Below are 17,803 nucleotides of genomic sequence, written 5' to 3'. Positions count from 1 at the left end.
TAATGTAGAGTCTAGGTCTAATTAAGATGTTACAGTCTCTGATAAGAAACAGGTTTGATTGTCATAGACTGTTTCCCAAATGCAGGTACATGTAGTAATATTCAGCTATTTCAATGCAATGCCTTGTTTACAAATACATGTAGATTTATATTCATGTGAATGATAATTCAATTTCTACATGAGACATACTAAGTGCTAAACATAATATCTTGCATCAGTAAAATGTGTAAATGACGAGACAATTTGAATATGCATCAAATACGAACAGCAGCATTTTTTGACATTCTTTGATCCTGCATAGGCCTACCATTTTGTTTTATGTTTAATATAAATAAAGCAAAATAATTTCAACTTCAGTTTTGTTGGCTGATTTTTTTTTTCTTCTCAAAATTAAAGTTGTATCTTGTGCCATGATGTTTGATTTTAATCAAAAGTTCTTAATTTCTTTCTTTTCTTTCAGATGACTGGTGCCATGTAGTAGCGAAGAACTGGACTGTCTCAGAAAAGAAAAGGAAAAGTACAGGGTCGTGTACATCACCAACGGATGTGAATACAATGGTAATGTAGAGTCTAGGTCTAATTAAGATATTAAAGTCTCTGATAATAAACAAGTTTGATTGTCGTAGACTGTTTCCCAAATGCAATTAGTAATATTCAGCTTTTTCAAAGCAATGCCTTATTTACAAGGACATGCAGATTTTTCATGTGAATAATAATTTAAATTCTACATGAGACTTACTAAGTGCTAGACACAAGATCTTGCATCATTACAATATGTAAAAGGCGAGACAATTTGAATATGCATCAAAGACGAACAGCAGTATTTTTTTGACATTCTTTGATCCTGTATACCGTTTTGTTTTATGTTTAATATAAATAGAGCACAATTATTTCAACTACAGTTTAGTTGGCTGATTTCTTTTTCTCAAAATGAAAGTTGTATCTTGTATCATGATGTTTGATTTTAATCGAAAGTTCTTAATTTCTGTCTTTTCTTTCAGATGACTGATGCCATGCAGTAGCGAAGAGCTGGACTGTTTCAGAGAAGAAGAAAAAAGTACAGCATCGTGCTGATCATCAAGGAATGTGAATACAATGGCTTAGGAAAGAAGACAGTTTACAGATAGGATAGAAGGGAGAAATCGGGATGAAGGGCGACAACATAAGGACGGTATATCTACAGTGAAATGTGATTGTAAAGTGGAAACATGAAAGGAGATCCTAAGATTGAAGGTGAAAACAATGCATTCCATTCTGTGATGTCGTAATTACAATTTTGCTACACTTTAATAACACTACAGAGAGACATTTATATCAAGGAAAGCTTCATGTGGATATGGAATGTTAGATTTTTTTAAGTGTTCATTGGCATGTATTTCATGATAATAAATCTTGAAGGTTTTGTGTGGTAATCATAACCTTGTGATAAATCTTGATAGATTTCTAAGTGCACATTGGCAATATTTAGATGATGCTGTAATCAGATTAAGTTCTATTCTCCTTTATTCTTTTATTTATTATTTTGTTGTCTTCAACCCACTTTGAATGTGTCACGTATGATTCTTATAAACATGGGAACATGCACTCCATGTAACTGATAGGACTTATAACAAATTGACATAATTATTCAACCATCACTAGACAGTTCTGTTATAAGATGTTCTTTATCTAACTAAAATTGTAAATTATGATACGTGTATGTTCCCATGCAAACTCACAACAAAATACAGAAATTTGATTTCTTTTAATAATAATTCATTATGTCTCTAAATTTACAATTAAAGAAAGTGATTGCAATAAAGATGTCAAACATTGCATATTAAAATAATAGATTATTCATTTGTCTTCATCCGTAGTAACGTACGCAACTGCAGTGTGCAGTTTGTAGGCTGCTGTGAAAAAAAAAATCACAGGCAGCCCAAGCAGGATTCGAACCCACGACCTCTGGATTACTAGACCAGCGTCATAACCACTAGACCACCGGAGTGCCCTGGCGCTACCTTTACACATGAATAATTAAGTATAGAAGGGCTTGGGGGCGCTTCGAAGTTTACTGCTCTTATTGAATATGTACATGTCATTTGCAACTCAACTAAAGATGATTAAACACACTGAAATTCTTACTTTAAATGATATTCATAATCTGTTTTTTTTTTCTTTAATAGCTTGGGATGTACACTTTATACACTGTATCGGTCTACATTTCGCCTACAATATGGAATTCTTTACTTCGAGACGTTTGTTTATAACAAACAAAAAATTAAGAGTCCTTTAAAGGTGCTGTAAAACAGTGGAGTTTGTTTGTTTGTTTGTTTTTTGGTGGGGGGGGGGGGAGGGGAGTCAAATTAGCCTTGGCCCCTCTCCGCTGTCTTTTTTTTTTCCTTTAGCTGCATTTTTTTTAGTCATCACAAATTCGTCTCCATCCACCCCGTAGTTTTGCTGATGACCTTTTTTTGAATTATTTTAGCCACACACAATTTTGGCTGAATTTCCTCACCCCTCTTGTGAATTTGCTAGTACATGTACTAAAACACATTCTCAGAATGTGTTTTTAGTACTGGTGGATTAAGGATTCACAGGGAGGGGGGGGGTCGGCCAAAATTTCTCTTTTCTCATATGTAACAAGCCTACGGGGCGAAAGGCTGATATTATGGGCTTTCTACACACATTTTTAGATGCTAATTATTGGTTAACATGAGCATGATCATTTATGTTGTGATTAATTTGTTTCCTTATATATGTATGACTTCTATTAGAGACTTAATTGGCTTGGCACTCCTTACATCGACCTATTTTAGACACCCATTTCCTTCTCTCTCTCGTGCTTTTTCTCTACTGTCCTGTGAATAGTGTAACTACATGTACATGCAGTACCTCTTCTCTTTTGTATGATATACATCAAGTTTTTATCTGAGCATATGGGTGTTGCAGCACTCTCAAGCTTCATGCATATGCAGCAACATCTTTGTGTGTTCATATACATAGTTATGCTTGATATATTAATTTGAGAATGTTATTCTTTCTCTTGTATATGTTCCGTCCGCACTCTATAGATGTAAATGTACGATGTAAGATTTGGTGTGCATGTTCGAACTGTGTTCCTCTTTTTGTGAACACACAAGAACTGATATAATAATGAACTTGAATTACACATATTCTTGAATCTTGATTCCATCTCCATTTGCCATTAGATATGTATTGATTTATGGAGCTCTTCCACAATTGTTATCCTTCCCATTGCCATTACTCATCTCTGAATAATTCAAATTTGATATTTTATTGAGGACCTATGTTTCTTCGATTACATAATGTACCTCTTCAATATATTGCTGCAAAAGGCATAATAAAACATGACCATTATTATATATTTAAAATGAAGCTTGAAATTCTGATAGTGTTGATATTTATGTATTTTTAGGAGTTTATCAGTTTCGAAGAGTGCATGCAGGATGAGTTTTATGTTTTTATATGATCAGGTGCAGCTATCATAGAATCTGTTGAGCAGGAAAGAGAAAGATGGAAAATGAGGAATTATGAGTGAATTCGCATGCGAGCCAAATGACAATAATGACACTGATAAAAATTGTGACAAAGTAAATGTCACAAATATGTGGAATAATAAGAAATAAAGAAATTAATATATTATTTCAGAGAAAGAAATAACAGAGTGCATGCATGAGTATGAAAGATGAGTAAATACAAGTAATTATTACTGACTGGCACGTCTTTTTCCCAAGATTTAGCGGTATCCTTCATCTTAGAACAAACATTCATAATTATTATGAAAGAAGTGAACTGAATTTGAATTAAAAATAATGTGAAAAAATGAAAAAGTAAGTTAATAAAGTTTAAAAAAACAGTAAAAAGTAAAAAATATGAAACAGTATACCGAGTACATGTATTACCAAATGATAGATGTCCAAATGCAAAAGTGTTAAATAATAATATATCCACAAAAAAAAGGGGGGGCAAAGAAATCTTTGGAACGATCAACCACAGCTATAATAACAATACATGCGTGTACTAAATGAAGATGAAAACAATGACAACACTCTTTTTAGAACAATTAAGAGAAACTGGCTTGTATTATCATCTTAATTATCACTAAATGTATTGTAATCATCACAACAATCATTACATGACAATTAATTTCAATTAATAAGGTTATTGTTGATAAGCAGGTATAGCCCTAATAGTATTTGTATGTAAACACATACGAAAATGAAATAGCGACGGTTCGTAAATGCACGCGTATTGCACGTTACCTATTGTACAGGCCCTACAGCGCGGGTCTCACGAACCGGCGTAATACAACTTACGTCGGTTCGTGAGACCCGCGCTTAAGTACATAACCTATGGTGCGCGCAAGAAACGATGGATTTACGAACCGACGCAGTGAGTTTGAAGACAGAAATATCGTAAATTTTTTGAATTCACACTAAAATTACACTATGGATAGGAAGAACAACTTCCACTCTCATCACCCTGTCAAAATTTTCACACACAAGATAGGAAAAGTCATTGAAAACGTTGTCTAAAACTTGTGAGATCTTTAAACGCGATTTTCTCAGAATTGCATTTTCGCTCAAAAACGAAATAGCGTCGGTTCGTGAAAACGCCGACGATATATGTGAGGAAAAAAAGGCGTACAGAGAATAAATCAAATCAAAATCAATCTAATCAAATCAAATAACCTGGACTTCCTAATGTCAACGTGGTATGGATGTTTTATCTGCATTCTAATTTCTCCAAGGCTCTAAGAAGAGAAAGAGATGGATTCATGTCGTCACAACAGGCTGACCGTGCTGAGATTGGTAGATTGCAAAGTAGGTTGGACAAAATGCAAAGATCCGGTATAAGGGAATGTGTCTACGAAGAGCTAGAGGCAGACGGATGCTCCTCTCAAAGATCCATGGAACATATCAAGATTTCACGAAAGATGACCACTGATGGTGAGACCCTCCATTTGCATTATTAATCTTCTAATAAGTATTGCATATACGTGAGAGCGAATTAAATTAAATTGCCGAAATCTTCCTTCCATTTTGAGTGCCTTTTACTTCAATGAATTCTTCATCTTGTGAGTGAAGGCGTAATTTGGTTTTTTTCACTCATTTCCATTCTTTCTCATTATACTTAATTTCCCAATGAAAGATGACACCCCGCCGTCGTTCAGCGAAGATACCTTTTAGTTGTTATCTATTTACCGTGATTATATTTGAGTTTGAGATTATTTTTATCTAAAACAGCAACATATGTACAAGGAAATTTGAATACATAATGGTAATTTAACACTACACTTTTGTGTTAACATCAACATTAATACATACCACGCATAACAGTCTAAACAATCTAAGAAACATATCAAATACATAATGGTTAAGTTATCGAGTAATAAAATGTCCGAAAAAGAGTTGCATTGGACATACAATATTGATGGTAAGAATGTAGGCCTACACAATGAGGTTGCTAGAAGAACTAAGACATTGTAAGAGATATAGCACAAGTAGGTGTTTTTCCTTTAACACGTGTTACATAATAAGCAAATGAATATGTATCAAAATTATTTTATAGCGTTATCGTTTTTTAGGACCTTGTCTATACAAATTGAATGTGCTTTGATAGTTTACTTCGTAAAGATTTCCTGATTTCAATTTTCCTTACTTTTTGGGGGCAGATCAGCGTTCCACATTTAAACTCTTGTATAAGAAAATAAGAGTTAATGACCATAAATAGTTTTACATATTGGTAAATAAAGCAGCCTTCCTTTTTTGCCCCTTGCTGTAATATAAGAATGTTTGATATTTTGACAATATTCTATCAGATCATGTGGCATATTTCCCTTAAACGGATCAAAAACAAATGCACATAATTTATGGAAAAAATTGTATAGTTCATATATAATTATCCATAACTCCCAGTTTTCGGACAGGGGATCAGTGGGTGTTCTGAGTGGACTATTAAAGGTAAAAGCTCTCATGGCAATCTTCTGACTAAGACAAAGGCAATTCAAATAAAATTTGCATTTACTTCTCCACACTTCAATTCCATACATAATGTTGGACTGAATGAAATATTTGTACTGGAGAACATGTGTATGTTGGGGGACGCAGTGTCAAAATTTAAAAAGAATACCAACCTTCCTTCTTACACATTTATTTACAGCTTGTTTCCTCTTTATCTTGAAGACACTGTAGATCTCCTGCGTGAAATTGGTCTGTCCGAGTACTGCGATATATTCTACAAAGAGGACATCGATGGCCTGATGTTATTGGCAATCAATGAAGAGATGATGGTCGAAGATTTGAAGATGAGAAAGCTCGACGCACGACGCCTTATAGCACATATAGCTAGACAGTCGGAGTCCTCGTGACAATTGTTCAGAAAAAGATTGTTGCAGCCGTAATGATTAGATCTGGAAAATAACGACACACACGCATACACACACGCACACACGCACACACACACACACACACACTCACACACGAAACAGTCAGCATTGTAAGAAAAACATACTGCATAGGGTAAAATGGGGTAAGTGGAGCACTGGGACAAGTGGAACACTTGAACGATTATGGGTACGTTCATTGTTTAGGAGAAGGCATTAGCGGAGTAAAAGTTTTGTAGGAGCAAACAATTATGTAGAAACAAAATGGATGCCTTCGCTGTGATAAAAAGTAGAATTATCAAAGCTAAAATCGTCAAAAATCCTGAAAATCCCACAGCCTCACTCCAAGATTTTGCGTCGTAGCTATTTTCTGAACAAAAGTGGATAAGACGTGGTAGTGTTTGGTGTCCTATTTGATTAAAAAAACGTATTTTAGTGTCGTGATTGAAAGGTTGTACAACTGATAACTAGACGTCAACAAAACGTAAGTAGATTTTTATTTTCTTTATCCATCAGTTTGATTTCGGGCATTTTCTCCTCAGATGAAATATTGATAGACAGTGTGTTGAGAGCGACGTCATCATCTAAAACATTGAGCTTCCTGTCAGTTTCTTGTTTTATTCAGACTCATTTTAGGCTTATTTTTCTTCACAATATTTCATTGGCAAGTCCACAGGTCCGAAAACTCCTGAAATGACTTGTTTTAGTCTTTTGAAAATTATCTTTAAGTATAAAATGATAATTTTGTGGACTAAATTACTCATAGAAATGTCATCTTGTTGGCCTGTATGAGACCATGACGTGAGAGCGGTAAATTTGAAAATCTACGTAATGCACGCACAATTAAAGAATGGTTTTAAAAATTACTTATCTTGTTTATGGTGCTACTTCTTTCACCGTAATTTCTTGTAGGGAAGTATTATTCAGTTTATTATCTATCAAAATAGGGGAGAAAATACTACATTCCTCAATTTCGACATTAAAGAATTTCCTGTCCAACTAACCCCATGGGGTTGGGGTAAGTGAGACGCATGAAAATTGAATGGACATTGGCGACTTTATCAGTTACGCGTACTTTTACCTTTCTCATTTTGTGCAGACAATCCTATGGGTACAATGCTCTACCACTTACCCCAGTACGTCGGGGCAAGTGGGACAATGGAACAGTCATGACTTAAGTGTAATCTTGAACTCAATTATGAATAATATTTACCCAAAACAATATCACATATTTGTATTGAGTTAATGGTCAAACTATGATGCCTGAATATTTCTTGGTGCGTTTTTTTTTTTTTTTTTGATTTACGAAAAAGAAAGGCTTAAGTGTTCCACTTACTCCATTTTACCGTAATTATAGTATTGCCAGGATTATTGCAATAACGACATCAAGCACTATCCTGGTTTTCGATCAGCATCTGGCCACTTCTTGAAAGCAAGCGATTTTGTGCGTTTATGATAGTAGAATCTTATTGAATACATGTATGTGTCTTATGGTGTTTGCGGATGTGATAGTATCTGTTTGTTACATGAAAATTCGGGTGTGTGTGTGTGTACGGGTGTGTTAAAGACGTACTGCAAATAACACAGTTTAAAACACGAGGAACACACACGCAGAACGATAGCGATTTCATAAAATTTGGGGAGAATTATATGTAATCCTGGATTTTTTTTTTTGAGGGGGGTGCGGTTTAAACGTATCTACACGGGAGGGGGGGGGGGGGAATGCTACACAACTCTCCCGTTGATTGACGAACGCAAATAACAAGAAAAGTAAAAACGCAAAATGTAAAATCAGCCCTGAATGTAGATAACATGTGAACCCTAAATGTGATACATTATACAGTAAATGATCAGTGTCATGAATAAATGGACGTCATGCCTCCCTGGGCCCTGAAGGTTCCCAAAGGCTTCCAGATATGGCCCTGAAAGTATAAACATGAGTAAACAAGGTAGTAATTTGAATAGATTTGTAAATATGTAAATTTATGCAGATCATTAGTGACTTATTCCTAAGTGTTACATATACTACATTTATAATTTTTAACAGAAGAATGATCACAGACAACGAGGGGTCATTTGCGGATGTACATATACGGAGATACAGGCACAGGCAATACGGCGGCCATTTTGAATGTGATTACATATGTAAATATATGCAGAAAATATATAAAGGGATGCTTGAAATTTACTGCTGTTATAATAATTGTATTCCTTGACCTAAAAAAACAAAACAAAACATACATGTTTAGACAACAGAATCTATTTTCTGCGGGTTTCATGTCCAGATATATAGGCTGTATAAATAGGTTGTTTTTTTTTTTGAATTTATGCAAATTAGACACTGATCCATCACAATTTTACGGAACTTTCAATATGTTATTTTAGTAGCTCTTCAAGGTCAAATGGAAGTGGAATCAATTCTGTTGCAATTAGTTGGGGGTCATTTCATATTTTGACTGGACTATACGATGAGGAAAGAAAAGTAAGATAAATAATGGGTCTATTAATGTGTGACAAATGGATAAGCTAGCTCGATAAATCGAAAGCTGCAATACTGCAAAATTAGATGAATTTGATGACATATAGTTTACATAAACGACAAGCTCCTGGCTGAATTTCAGAGCAAAATGATTTTTAAGTCCGTTAATATTTATACGTTTATGTTACTATGATACAGTTTATCTTAACTTGACCTGTTGACCAAATGGCTGAACCCTACACTGTTGTGATCCTACACTTCAAAGCCACGTTTAATGCTGTTCAATGCTGTTCCTCATGGATTCTGTTATCGTAGGATGAGTGATGGGAGACAAATGATAGATTGATCACTGAAAAGCTGGCGAGAATAATGAGACCATAATAGTCCATGGGCCAGGCCAGATATTGGTACCATCTGAGGTGGCAATACTTTTTTAGTGTCATTTTGTTTGTCGGGCATAGATATGCTTATCAAGCTATGATAGCATTTCCAAATGAGTAGCTTAGTCATAGTAAATGAATTTTAAACCAATTGGGTCTCGTTGTTAAATCACTGTACTTCTGAATCGAGACCAACCGCTATACAAAGAAGAGCACTGTCTTCTGTATGTTCACAGGTGTTCTGTTGTAAACGCGGTGCGCTTAGTCTTTATTCAAGGCAGCGAAGGGAATATCCAAGGGTTATGATGTTCACAGCGGTTAGTCTAATATTCAAGACGGCGAAGGGAATATCCAAAGCTTATAATACAGTGTTTACCCCTTTATCTAAAAACAACAACAACAAAAAAGCAATTTCTTGTGAATTTTAGCGTATTTTTCAATTACTTATCATTTTCCGGTGAAAACGCTACGGTGAAACGCTAATACCACGCCAGTGTCGCTTTATTTCCATCCAACAATAAAAGATTATGCAAAAACAATGTACCGGTATACAATACATTATAATTAATAATGTTGTAAATGAACTGATGTATTTGTTGAGAGGGTGGTATAAAAACAGTATAGATAATCCCTTTTATTAGGAACTTTAGATATGATAACGGTACATTGTTCTAGATAAAGACTAAGCGCACCGCGTGACAGCTGTGGACATCATAACCCTTTGGATATTCCCTTCGCTGCCTTGAATAAAGACTAAGCGCACCGCGTTTACAACAGAACACCTGTGGACATACAGAAGGCAGTGCTCGTATTTGTATAAAGCGGTTAGTTTCGATTCAGAAGTATAGGGATATAAAAACGAGACCAAATTGGTTAAAAATTCATTTATTATGACTAAGCTACTCATTTGGAAATGCTATCATAGCTTGATAAGCGTATCTATGTCCGACAAACAAAATGACACCAAAAAGGTTTTGCCACCTCGGGTGGTACCAACAACCCATTTTTCGGCTCTTGGCCCATGGACTAATAATCAGTGTAAATAATTCTCCATATTCTGCACGTGAAAAGAAAATCCAAAGTGTAGCTCAGAGTCGGATCAACAGTTATATCTAAGATAAAGGCAATACACTTTTCAGCAACAATTCAGTAAGCTTCTGCGCTTTATGATTTTGAATTCAAAAGTGGTCTTATTTTTATTTTGTCGTACCTTGGAGTGAAAAAAAAAATGTAGATTTGTAATAAGCCTAATAGCGTGGACAAAAAAAAAAGGCAAGCGTGTAGCATGTGTGAATGCGTGTTACAATGGATTCATTCATGGGGCATAGTGAGGTACCCGCACCTCGTCAGGGGCCCTAATATCGTCACCTACCACAGCCAAGCAAACTGAGGTGAAAACCGAACAGTTTTCTTGAAAATCTTAAATTTCTATAAGGAATACGTGTTATCGGTATCACAACGGTCAGTCACACAGCACTCCACGTCTAAATCACGTACCAATAGTTATGAAAATCTGGTGGACGTGGTGATAAGTGGTTATTTTTTGGTCAATTTTTTGTTAGGCCGTGCTTTGTACGATGTATGGCCGTTGGCGGCTGTTCCACTGCTGAAGCACTGCCTAAGCACGGCTAACCACGTCCAGCCACGTATAGCCACGTGTATGTACGCGGAAAAATCCATTTTCCGTGCATGACCGTGCTCTGCCCGTGACAGACCGCTAAACTTTCGCGTCTTTCCGCGTCTCCCCAAGTTTTAATCACTGCCGAAACACGGATTATCACGTGTGTTTCACGTGAGTTGCATGTCTTTACCACGTGTGCCGCCTGTGGTTGTCCGCGGAATAAAATTTTGAGCAGTTCAAAACTTTTTACCGCGTCCGACGCCGTTCCGATTTTTTCCCCGCGTCCTACCACGTCTATAAATCGACCGTAGCTCGTTTTAAACTCGATATCAACGCGAACAACATCGTCTGCTTCACGGGACAGTCGTTGAAGCGCTGTGTGACAGGGCTTTTACGTGCTTTGTCTATGGGAGCGCGGGGCGGCGAGGTGTGGACCCCTTTCTCAGCGCACAACTATTCCGCATCGTTCGCGTTTGACGACGATAGCTGCAAATTTGTGATGTCGATCATTGAACTTATACAGTCGACCCCTTAACAATAATTGATTTCATTATCTAATAATTACTGCTGTGATGAGTATACAGTTAATGGATATATTTTGTATTGTGTATTGTACAATGTAAATACATATTGGTTTTGCTGACCCATTATCAAAAATTGATGTTATGATTATTGCGGGGATGACTATATTTGTGAAGCAGTTACTGTGTATTGTATAGTACAATAAACAGAAATTGACACAATGACAGTCCTAAGAATTATTTTGTAATATTTTGATATATGTTTGAAATGTCACGCAGCAAGCAACACAACTGAATGTTGAATTGTAATCAACGATGAATGATGGAATCGAAATAAAATATTGTTTTAAAAAAAATACAGTAGTTCTATTGAAATCTTCTGCATATTTCCCTTATGTGAGTGAGATTTCATGGAATTTCAGTGACGTAGTGTTATTGAAAAATGCATAAACATTAATTATGACGAGGCGCGGGTCACTCAAGTATACATAGAGTAAGAATATGCATTACTAGTACCAGCCTTTATTCCGTCATGTCCGTGAGGTGTAAACGCCACATAAGAAAAAAAAAAAGTTTCAGTTATGAAATTAGATAAGAGAAAGAACAACAGTTCCCCACTAATTAATACGTGTAGATATGTTGTGTGTGTGTGTGTGTGTGTGTGTATGTATGTATGAGAATTTCATCGAAACTAGCAATATTTTGTTATATACAGTATATTTTTTGATATATTTGGTTTAAATCAAGAGCGCACTATTTAAGAATCATGTTTCAAATATTGAGATGTTTGAGAGAAAACAAAAAGGAAAGCTCTTTTCGAATAATTTGCCTATATCGTGAATACAAGTGACTGAATCTTATCAGTACAAATTCATATCTCTATGCTGACACTGCCTTATGAACTTGTAATAAATCAACCGTAAATCTGAAATCTCATGGTTCTAAGTTGATGCAATGTATATCTTCAACACATAGAAAATCGAAATAAGGCTACATAAAATCCACAAATGAGTCACACTCGCACACAAACACTTGTCCAAGCGGGTCTCTCCGATTACGCACAGCCGAGATTCCACGCAAATCGGTTCTGCCCCGTTTTCACCGTTTATTAAATAAATTATTGCTGTACAACATTGTCCCTACCATTCTGAAAATAAATAGAACCTATCCAATTTGATCATTGAACGAAATATATGGTGTACATGTATTTACATAGATACAAACTGTACAAGACATTGACGAAACTTAAACTCACATAGGTAACCGCAGAATTCGTCGACAATGTCTACATAAACAAAAATAAATTGCGTATACGATTAATACATAAAATTCAACACAATACTTTTACATACATCCATTGTAAGAAAGAGGGAAGCACTTTTGCTGTCACTTTGATTTCACTTTTGTAGGGAATATATATTCAGCTTAACTTCCAGAATTGTTTTTCTTGCAAGTCGCAGAGTAGTGCTATATGTATAAAACTAACAATACATGTAGAAACCAATTTTGGTCACATAGAACGCTAATTCTATGACGAAAGTGGCAGCAATCTCGATGTTATTTTATTTGTTGTTTTATGTGCATATCTACAAAAATGATGATGACTATATTCCTTTGAAAGGTGTGTCCTTTTAATTTCATGATGAATCAGCTATTGTGTAAGCTCACTGCTTTTGTAGATAACGTCAATAACATAATGAAACAAAATACATGTATCACCTTCAGCATAACAAATTCTAATCTCCATACGCTCATATTTAATTTAAGCCATGTCAGTGTTACCAGCTTTATCTTCTACTTTGGATAGATCTTCAAGTCACCTAAACCTGAGTTATGAAAATACCAAGCAGACAAAAGCTGAGGATGGATAATTGATGGATTGCCGGACGATACCACGTACAGAAGATCATGGCACGAAACTCCATTATAAATAGCAATTGATAAGTTTAGATGTTAGATGTTTACGCATCCGTTACATCAACCCTTCGATTGTGTATTCCGGCTTTATCTATAAGGAAAAAAAACACAGAAATTTGACATTATTCCATTATGTGGAAAAAAGGTCAATGCAAGATCATGTTATTGATAGCAAGGCACTATTTTAATGTCTCAAAACAATTATTCTTCCCAGAAACCAGTTTGCCTTCATAAAAAATTAAAAAACGTCGGAAGTGCCCACGATAGAAAATTGGAAATCCAATCTAAGAGAGCTCCACTTATTTGAGATTTTTTTTTGAGAAATGAAATTGAAAAAAAAAAATATTGGAGATAAGTGATCTACAATTATGCACTTGAATTTGAAATACAAAGAAAAAGTAATTAAGGCCAATTTGACTGTATACTGCATCCTTGCTATGGCTGACAAAAACGATATCGAGCAACAAACCATTTCACATAAATCATTCAGTACTGTTAGAAAACTTTGCGCTGCTCATCAGTTTCTCATTAGCCCTGTCAGAAGTACCAAAATAATGTAAGGAAGTAAATACTTCACAAAATATGCCCTCTATCGACGGGAAGGCGCGTGCCCCTCCTTAAGCAACACTAAATGCGTTACGATTAAAAAAAAAGCGAAATTAGAGAACATATCATTTTGATATAGCACCTCTTGCATTCAAGCACCTCAGTTACGTCACAAAACGTAACCACAGTTAGAATCACAAAATATAAACATCACTTGAGCATCACTGGAACGTGTACAAGCTCCAGAATCGCAGAATTTCTTTCTTCTTTATTGTATGTGAGCAAACATTGCAAAAGTCGTGAAGTAACAGCACCATCTTTAGTGATTTTTATAGAAAGAAAGAAAAGGCACATTGCGTGAAACAAACGCTGTCACGTTCAAACTAAACACCAAATCAGCCTGATGCTTCCGTGCTTTCTAAGATAAAACCAATCACATAACTTGAAGAAGCTGTCTGTGCAGCCAGCATCGACATTCACTCAGAGGGATATAAGCATTTCTTGAGTTGGTCTGCGCGTGCAGTCGTACATCACGCAGTAAAGATATACATTCATGCCAAGCAACATGAAATATTTTTTTTTTTCAACGGATGTAGTCAAAGAACTATTGCAATTGGTTGTCTTTACCAAAGGTGTTTTTTTTTTCCTGTAAACATTTTGATTAAAAGAAAACGATTGTTTTCTTCTTCTTCAAATAATAACGGGAGTCTTCCTAGAAATGTGATCTGTGATGACCTTTGTGCTGACAGTAGGCCACTGGACAGAGTGGAATGGTTTGCACGGAGAACAACGTCAGCTTCTAATATTCTACGTGCGTCTTCTCTCAGCCTTCAAAGAGGATTAACAGTTTTCTGAAAATATTGCAATAAATGTAACAGAACAAATTCATTTCGTCACGTCGATTACATCTTAGATATCATCGTCTTATACATTCATACGGTTTTATGATAATATGCAACATTAAATTCACATTTCATTCGTTATTCACAATTTCTCTTCAGATTCACATATGAAAGGCTACTGAGAAATAAATAACATAATTATATAACATATAAACAGATAAAAGAACGACATAATTTCTCTTAGAGAGCATAAGTCTTTTTTTCTGAAGTAAACAGCACCCTCAAATTAATTTTCATGTACAAAATTCTTGTCGACATGCCAAATGTTCACACGGATCAGGTAACAAGTGCCGTTTAAGAGACATTGCCTTCTATGGAGGCGATGCGAGAACGCAGCCATTCGGTAAACACATCATAAGACGAATGTTACCACAATGTTCATGGTGATATGACGTCAGGGATGAACTCTACGAGACGATGACGACTATAGGGTTAAACATGATTCCCCATTCTGATACAGTCGATGACGAGACTGGGGATGGCGAAAGCAAAATGAAGACGATGACAGCAACTAACATGAAGATGATGATGATGATGATGATGATGATGATGGCGATGATGATGATGATGATGATGGCGATGGTGGAGGTGGTGGTGGTGGCGGCAACTGTCACATTATTGTAATGTAGATGATTGGTTTTACAGTGGTGATGGTAATACAAATATTTTGGATCATACGCTAAAAGAGACTGGCTTAAAATCATTAAAAATTGTCCACGTCCATGAAAAGGCGATTCATGATTACTTCAGTGTCACAGTCTACAGACGATATACGGCGTATCGAGTTTCCACATAACGTCACAGGTCTTCTCAAGGTGTTTACGAATGGAAAAAAAAATATTGCCCGCTACCTCCCTTAACTCGACATCGAAGTCAATCGCTGGCTTCATGAGTGGCCTCATCGACAAGTGGCGTCATCAGCGACGAAGTGTTAACACACACTGGCAATATTCGGCATTATGAAGGAAGTTTTCAGTTGTAATACTACCCAAAATTTGGTCGGGTATGACAATTACCACAAAACGTTTCATTCTGTTTGGTGTTTCATCACCTTCACTCTCGTGTGACTTTTGATCCACGAGGTGTACCTGTGCAGTTTCGTGTAGTAGCCGTATTTGTTCTCCAAGTCACATCCGTCTCCCCAGCTAACGATCCCCAAGACATACCACCTGTTGTTCGTGTGCTGCACAACAAATGGGCCACCGCTATCTCCAGCGCACGCATCGCCTTGATTTGCCGCCTTGTATCCTGCGCAGAACATATTGGACGTGAAGCCATACTCGGTTGCTCGCTTACACGTTTTCCGCCGCACGACGGGTAGAAAGACTTGCTTGAGGTAACGGGTAGGTGTATTTTCTGAAGGCACACTCTCCCGGCCCCATCCTGAAACAGTGCCGTAGCTTCCCGTCTGTGTCAATCAACGATGACGAGAACAAAGAAAAGGAACACAAGCTATTTTAAAAGAAAAACCAGGTGTTGTATACTCAGGAATAATTTCGATATATTCTGCAAGTTTTTAAAAAAAAACCTTAACGCCCATGAATACATTTTCCCCATACAGACATCAAATTTGGGACCTAAGATCGTTTTTCAATGGCGTTTTTATTGAACCCTTGTTATCAACTTCTCACTTTGTCAACAGTCATCTTCAGTTTGATTTTCTTCGCTGCTACGGTATTTACTATATACATGGCAGTGTCCTCTAATTGAACAGTGCTAACACAGAAGAGGCAAGCTTGAGTAAGTGAACTTGACCAGCAGTATTATTTTGAACATCCAATGGAAAACTCTGGGACCTTATTCCTCTACTGACTTACCGTCAGCATAGTCCTGGCCAATTTGGTGGTCGGGACGCAGATGGGTCTGATATAGTCGCTGAACCTTATCGCTTCGGAGACCCTAATGAGCGCCACGTCGTTGTCGAACACGACGGTGCTGAAATCCTCGTGAGTGATGATTTCGGCAACGTCGTACACTCTCTCGTGAGTCTCGGGCATTGTGGTGTCGTAGTCGCCGACGACGATTCTCAGATCGTGGGGCATCGTGTTTGGAGTCTGCAAAGTACAAGAGAATTGGTAGCTACAGCTTTGCGCATGAGCAGAAAATACGAGGCCATTTTTGCATTCCAGAAGAGAGTAAAAAGATGTGTAAATTTGATCACCTTTAAGTGCATGTACGAATGCGACTTAAGTAAAATAATGCATGCAAATAGAAGAAAAAAATATCCCTGTTGAGCGTTGGGAATCCCGTTTTTATCACGTGTATTTATTTCTAGGTCCTATATTTTAAAAAGGTGATCAGGGATAATCAACTGGCAACCCCCCCCCAAAAAAAAAACAACAACAACAACAACAACAACAACAACAACAAACAAACAAACAAACAAGCAAACAAACAAATTAACGTTTGAAGAAAGTGTTTTCCTTGCTTGGTATCCGTGTAAGCAACGTATGACAATGAGTCTCAATGGTTGCATCACAGCCATTGTCCAGAGTTCAAGTGCTGCAACGGAACTCGAGAGATTAGGAGACGTCTTTCCATGATTAGATCTTCTTGGTGCATAATACTATGGAATACACGTCTACGGATTAGCTCCAAGCTGCTGTGAAAGTGTCAAGCTGGAAGCTCATTAGTCTGTATTGGTGCAGTTGAATAAAATTATCTTTTTGTCTCATCCAGTGGTATTCCTTACCCCCTCCCTCATCACGATCAAAGCATTCAACACCGATCCAAAAAAAAAAGCTACAGCAGGGAGCAGTTTCAATCTCTGCACATTAACATCTTATCACAGAACCTTTTTCCGGCGTTCTCTCAAAGGTGTAAGGAAGGCGAACACAGGTGAACGGGGGAAGCGCAGATCCTAATCTAGCATCCTCTGCAACCCTTTGGGAGAAAGTCGACTTGGAATAGAGCCGACAACCCTAAACAGGTCCGTTCATCTTTCCTTAAATTTGTGGGTTTCAAGAAACAGTTTTCTTTTGTTTGTTGTTTGTTTGGTTTTTTTCTCATATACTGCTGATGTACGAAACAAATCCAACTCTCATGCATT

General features: G+C 36.6%; 2 protein-coding genes across 3 annotated transcripts in view; one reads left to right on the top strand and one right to left on the bottom strand.

The window, feature by feature from the left end:
* Nucleotides 1–6,624, top strand: part of LOC139736856 (uncharacterized) — a 29,643-nt gene extending 23,019 nt beyond the window's left edge. The window contains exons 8-9 of the mRNA XM_071647518.1: nucleotides 4,754–4,952; nucleotides 6,189–6,624. Of these exons, the coding sequence (XP_071503619.1) occupies nucleotides 4,754–4,952; nucleotides 6,189–6,373 (384 nt within the window). The 3' untranslated portion in view covers nucleotides 6,374–6,624. The remainder of the gene's footprint in view (nucleotides 1–4,753; nucleotides 4,953–6,188) is intronic.
* An 8,356-nt stretch (nucleotides 6,625–14,980) lies between these two features.
* Nucleotides 14,981–17,803, bottom strand: part of LOC139736849 (uncharacterized) — a 118,568-nt gene continuing 115,745 nt past the window's right edge. For both annotated transcript variants that reach the window (XM_071647511.1, XM_071647512.1), the window contains 2 exons: nucleotides 16,572–16,808; nucleotides 14,981–16,162 (listed from right to left, as the gene is read on the bottom strand). In XM_071647511.1, the coding sequence (XP_071503612.1) occupies nucleotides 15,782–16,162; nucleotides 16,572–16,808 (618 nt within the window). In that variant the 3' untranslated portion in view covers nucleotides 14,981–15,781. The remainder of the gene's footprint in view (nucleotides 16,163–16,571; nucleotides 16,809–17,803) is intronic.

The sequence above is a fragment of the Diadema antillarum genome, unplaced genomic scaffold (genome assembly GCF_040938485.1).
Source record: "Diadema antillarum isolate AM-2024a unplaced genomic scaffold, OU_Dant_1.0 seq00000667_RagTag, whole genome shotgun sequence".
Lineage (NCBI taxonomy): Eukaryota > Metazoa > Echinodermata > Echinoidea > Diadematoida > Diadematidae > Diadema > Diadema antillarum.
The sequence above is the reverse complement of the archived record's forward strand: the minus strand, read 5'-3'. Positions and strand labels throughout refer to the sequence as shown.